This window comes from Lipophrys pholis (assembly GCF_963383615.2).
Source record: "Lipophrys pholis genome assembly, chromosome: 19".
Classification (NCBI taxonomy): Eukaryota; Metazoa; Chordata; class Actinopteri; order Blenniiformes; family Blenniidae; genus Lipophrys; species Lipophrys pholis.
The window spans coordinates 17,303,590-17,308,162 of record NC_137647.1 but is presented as its reverse complement, the minus strand read 5'-3'; the positions used below and the strand labels follow the sequence as shown (position 1 = coordinate 17,308,162).

Below are 4,573 nucleotides of genomic sequence, written 5' to 3'. Positions count from 1 at the left end.
AAACCTGATTCATTCACTAATACTTTTTCCATATACACAGCAAACATTGCAAATATAGAAACCAATATCTGTACACAGTTTTCAATTAAATATATTCAGGGAAGGAAGAAAAACAATGTTCTCTTTGAGTTAACGTTCCAGATAGTTCTTCAAAAAATATTGAGGTTTCAGTAGACATATCTTCATATAGTAGTTTCATATTACACAACAGCAAATCCACTGTCACAGGACTTGGCCATGCGATACCCAAAAACCTATTATCCATTGTAACATATATATTATTAATCTGCATTTTTTTCCCCAGATGAATGCTTTACATAACATGACAAATCTTTACCCCGTTTCCCTCACAGTCAAAATAGAAGATGATGTAAGTGAATACTTGATTATAATATGGAAGTATCCATTGATTCTTTTGTCAGACGAAGTCCTTGTGTCCTTTCTGCAGTTCATTGTAAAAACTCTTTCATAGGTTAGGATTTTTGTTGGGATGATACACCTTTCCAGTAGTCTAAAATATCATGCAGGTCCTCATCCTTTGCAAACTGGACTTTCTTCCGCAGTGCATGCCCAGCAGCCATGTACTCCTCATCTTTGTGTCGCTTCCGGTGGAGTTTGAATCGCTCCCAGATGCTGTGTGATGGTTTGCAGTAGTATTCAGGACTGGAGGAGTAGCTTAGATTGTGATACTGAGAGGACATCTGGGAGTATGCCAAGTCTCTGGAGCGGGAGTGAGTGAGAGGCTCCAACATGGAGGACTTGTGGCCGTCAAGTCCTTCAAGCTCTTCAATCTGAGCGTCAGGGTAGGAGTGCCGGTGATCGCTGTACTGACGGATCTTCTCTGCTTCTGCCCTCAGGATGGCAGCGGCAGGTGTTACAGTGAGGATGGTCTCTCCCGTCGGGGAGGTTTTCTCAATGTACTTGGATTCAGAGCGATAAGGCCTGGGGCTTCGCATGGGCCCTCCCGTGGCAGTGCTGGGCCTCTTTGGTGAGGCATCAGAGGACCGATGCCTCTGCAGAGAGTGGTGATAGCTGTCCTTATACACAGGAGACAGAAGGCCGGATTTACTCTGTGGGTGCTCTGATATCAATACAAGCTGTGGCTCTGCAGTGGACACTGCCCCAGATTTGACCCCTTGAAAAGAAGTGGACTCTGACTTGAGAGCATCGATGCAGTTGTTAATGATCTGATTGACTTTATCCACCTCTTTTGCAATGGTGGAAATCTCTGCCACCGACCCCTGACTGTTCCCAGGCATTCCCATGTCACACTCCCTGCGCTCATGGTGATCCATGCCCCGCACCTCCATGTAATTTCCCTTCAACATTTTTGGGGTGTCAGTCATTTCTTGAAATTTGTACTGCTCCATCTCAGCTGCAGACGGAAGGTATGGCATTCGTGCCATGCTCTCTCCTGCTAACAGCTGCTTCTGGGACATTCGAGATATGGTCCCACCTTCCAATTCCTGTCCGTACTTGAGTTCCATGATATTCTTCTTTAGACTACCTGATTTTTTGTGCTTTTCATCCTGCTGACGCTTTCTTCGCAAGCAGTAGTAAACAACCCCGAGAAAAATGACCATGCTGAAGAGGCAGCCTAGAATTGTCATAATATAGTGAGTAGCTGTTGCATTGTTTACAGCTCTGTCAGTTCCAGTCCTCGGGCCGGTGGTGACTACCAGACAAGTGTGATTATGTCTAAGAGAATTACGAATTGAAGCAACACAGTAGGTGTAGTTAGTATGCGGTTTTAGATTTTTGAGTTCGATGTCCTCTTTTATATCTTTCAGGTTTTGGATGTCAGTGAAAAAGCTGTTGTTATAGAGAACCAGGATGTACATCTTCCTGAAGGGGTGGGGGATCTCCACGGTGATGGTGGCACCTGTGTTTGTCACTTGCTTCAGTTTCATCAGAGGAATCACTTGCACCTCATTCTCAGTGGTGCTGATAGTTATATCTTCCGGTTCGGTGCCCGATGGGCAGTCCTCCAGCCCACAAAGCGTTGTGTCTGGTGGTACTGTTGTAGGTTCAATGGATATTGAAATGAATGGTGTCACGTAGTCATCAGTGCACACGGTGGTGAGCATGTGGAGGGCATTTCGATACGTCGGGTTGTTTGGATTTTGACTCAACAAACTGTAGCCAGAGACGCCAGGTGGGGAGTCGCAAACCATCCGCTCGTTCGTCCGGTTTGGAAAAACCGAAAGCCATTTCACAAAACCAAACAATTCACATGAACAGTTGAAGGGGTTGGTGTACAGCTCACAGGTGGTTAATTTAGTTAAACTGGTAAAAGTGGACCCATCTAATTGCTGTATTCGGTTCATTGAGAGGTCAATATTCTCGATGTTGGGGCATTCCCAAAAGGCATTAGGTGTCACAGTCTCAATCAGGTTTGCCTGGAGGTAGAGGTACTGCAGCTTTCCTAAACCCCTGAGGATGCCTTCTGTCAAATTTCGCAACTTGTTGAAGCCCATTTGGAGAACTTGCAAGTTAAACTGAGCAGAAAAGGCCCCATCCTCAATGTAGGAGATTTCATTCTTGGTCAGGTTCAGGTAGGTCAAGTTGGCAAAGCGACTTAGGGCAGAATAATGGATGCTCTTGATTTTGTTTTCGTTCAGACGAAGGTCCACTATGGTGCTGTTGATATGCTGTGGGATGGCCTCATAAGGTGGCTGGTTTTGGCTACAGATTGCAAGCCATACAAAGCCCTTTTCACCCTCAATTAACCAGCAGTCTCCATTGACCCTGCCAATATGAGTCAAATATACAATGGCTACAGACCAAAACAAGGCACTCGTCACCATGCCTAAGCTGCAGGCCATTGGTGCTTCTCTGAGAGTCATGTGCAGGGCCAAGAAAAATAAAAGGATAACACCGCTGTGGTTTCAGTACAGCTGAGGCGATCCTGTCTGGGAATCAGCTGGATGTCGAACTGTTCTCGAGGCCAGAAGCAGTCCTTTTATTTCTCTCCTCTTCATTGATGGATGTGTGATGATGGATATTGTCGCCATGTACCGATCAAAAAAATGTTGAGTGCAGTCCTTTATAGTGATTTTCTTTCATGGAGGTTCGCCTGCAGTGAATGCGTGGCAAAGCTTAAAAGAGATTTCACCACCACAGCTTGGATTGTGCTTTTCCTCTTAGAGGCTACCATCATAAAATGGCCTCATCTTATTGTTTCTGCCACAGTCCGCCTTCTTCTGTTGCTCTCATGTATCTGGACGAATAACCTGTAACATAAAGAAAAGGACAAAAAAGCTGAGATTAGTTTCGACACACAACACTCACATATTGATTGTGTTAGTATTGAAATGTTCCGGTCAAAGCAGTGACGCTTGTTTACTCTGACCCTCTTTGTTAATGCTCCACGAAACTATTTTGTACACAAGTTAGAAGATGTTTGCAGTCCCTGTGGTAAAGTGCTATTAAAAGAAACTGTTGGACAATTACCACTTGGCAGGGTAGGGAAAAACAGGGTCCCTTTTTCACACCATTAACCTGAGGACTGTCAGATGCAAGTGAGAAAGGCCAGTGTTAAGAAGCTGCTTTAACTCAGTTAGACAACATTACACAAAGTGACTGTCGGAATCAATGTATACTATTTCCCTCCAAAAAACACTGTGCATGAATTTAAAATTATCATTTTATTTTTGTTACTGTATTGGGGTTATATGAGAGAAAAATCATGTGCAATATAATCATCAAAATGCAATACTGTTGATAATGATGCTGATGTTTTTTTATCAGGATATTTGCAAATACAACAATTATTTACTGGATAGATTTCACAATCTTGGAAAGCTTCTTTCACTCATAATTTAAATAAATATTTGAACTGATTATTATATACATTTTGATAAGTAAAAAAAGAAAAACACCTTGGCTCCAACAAGCTGTTTTCTACAAAATGATTAAACCTATAAGTATATATACTATTATAGGAGCCAAAGAATCCAACAACTGAACTCAATCTACAGCAAATGCAAGTTAACATGAGCAACCAAAAGTGTGAAGTTGTACTAATTAAAGCCCTGAGTGTATAGATGCGTGTATTTTTTAGCTCATTTGTAGAAGAATGAGCACGTTGTTGAACATGTTGTTTTGTCTTTGCACTTTCCAGCAACACCGTAACTTTTCAGAGATTCAGTGCGATTGAATTCAGAGCACATCCGTTCTCCGTTACATCACCAAAGTGCTCATTATTACATCCTTCCCTACACCGCTTAATTGCTCAAGGTTCAACATACTGCTGCTGACAAGGAATTCATGAAAAATAGCCGGGCTGCTGCACAGGTATGCAGTTGGGGTTCAAAGACTGCAATCATCAATAATAGTGTGTCATTTGAAATAATTTGAGGGATTGATTTTAGCATGCAGCATGGGGAGGTTTATACTCAAAAGCAGACTGAATGATGTCTTTGTGGGAAATGGATTTTCTCGCTGTTGTAATGCTACAGGACGGATGTCATGTGCAGGTCTTTGCTAGTCGGGGACGGATCTTTTTCCTGGGGGTTACTGAGAGTTAAACATGGGGCGAGCACCGTGAAAGTAATGGAAAAAGAAAGAAGAA

General features: G+C 42.9%; 1 protein-coding gene across 1 annotated transcript; it reads right to left on the bottom strand.

The window, feature by feature from the left end:
• Nucleotides 1–473: 473 nt before the first annotated feature.
• Nucleotides 474–2,846, bottom strand: elfn1a (extracellular leucine-rich repeat and fibronectin type III domain containing 1a; the record flags this gene model as incomplete). Its single annotated transcript, XM_080488621.1, has 1 exon — nt 474–2,846. One exon carries the CDS (start codon nt 2,844–2,846, stop codon nt 474–476), a length of 2,373 nt encoding a protein of 790 aa, XP_080344747.1.
• Nucleotides 2,847–4,573: the final 1,727 nt, after the last annotated feature.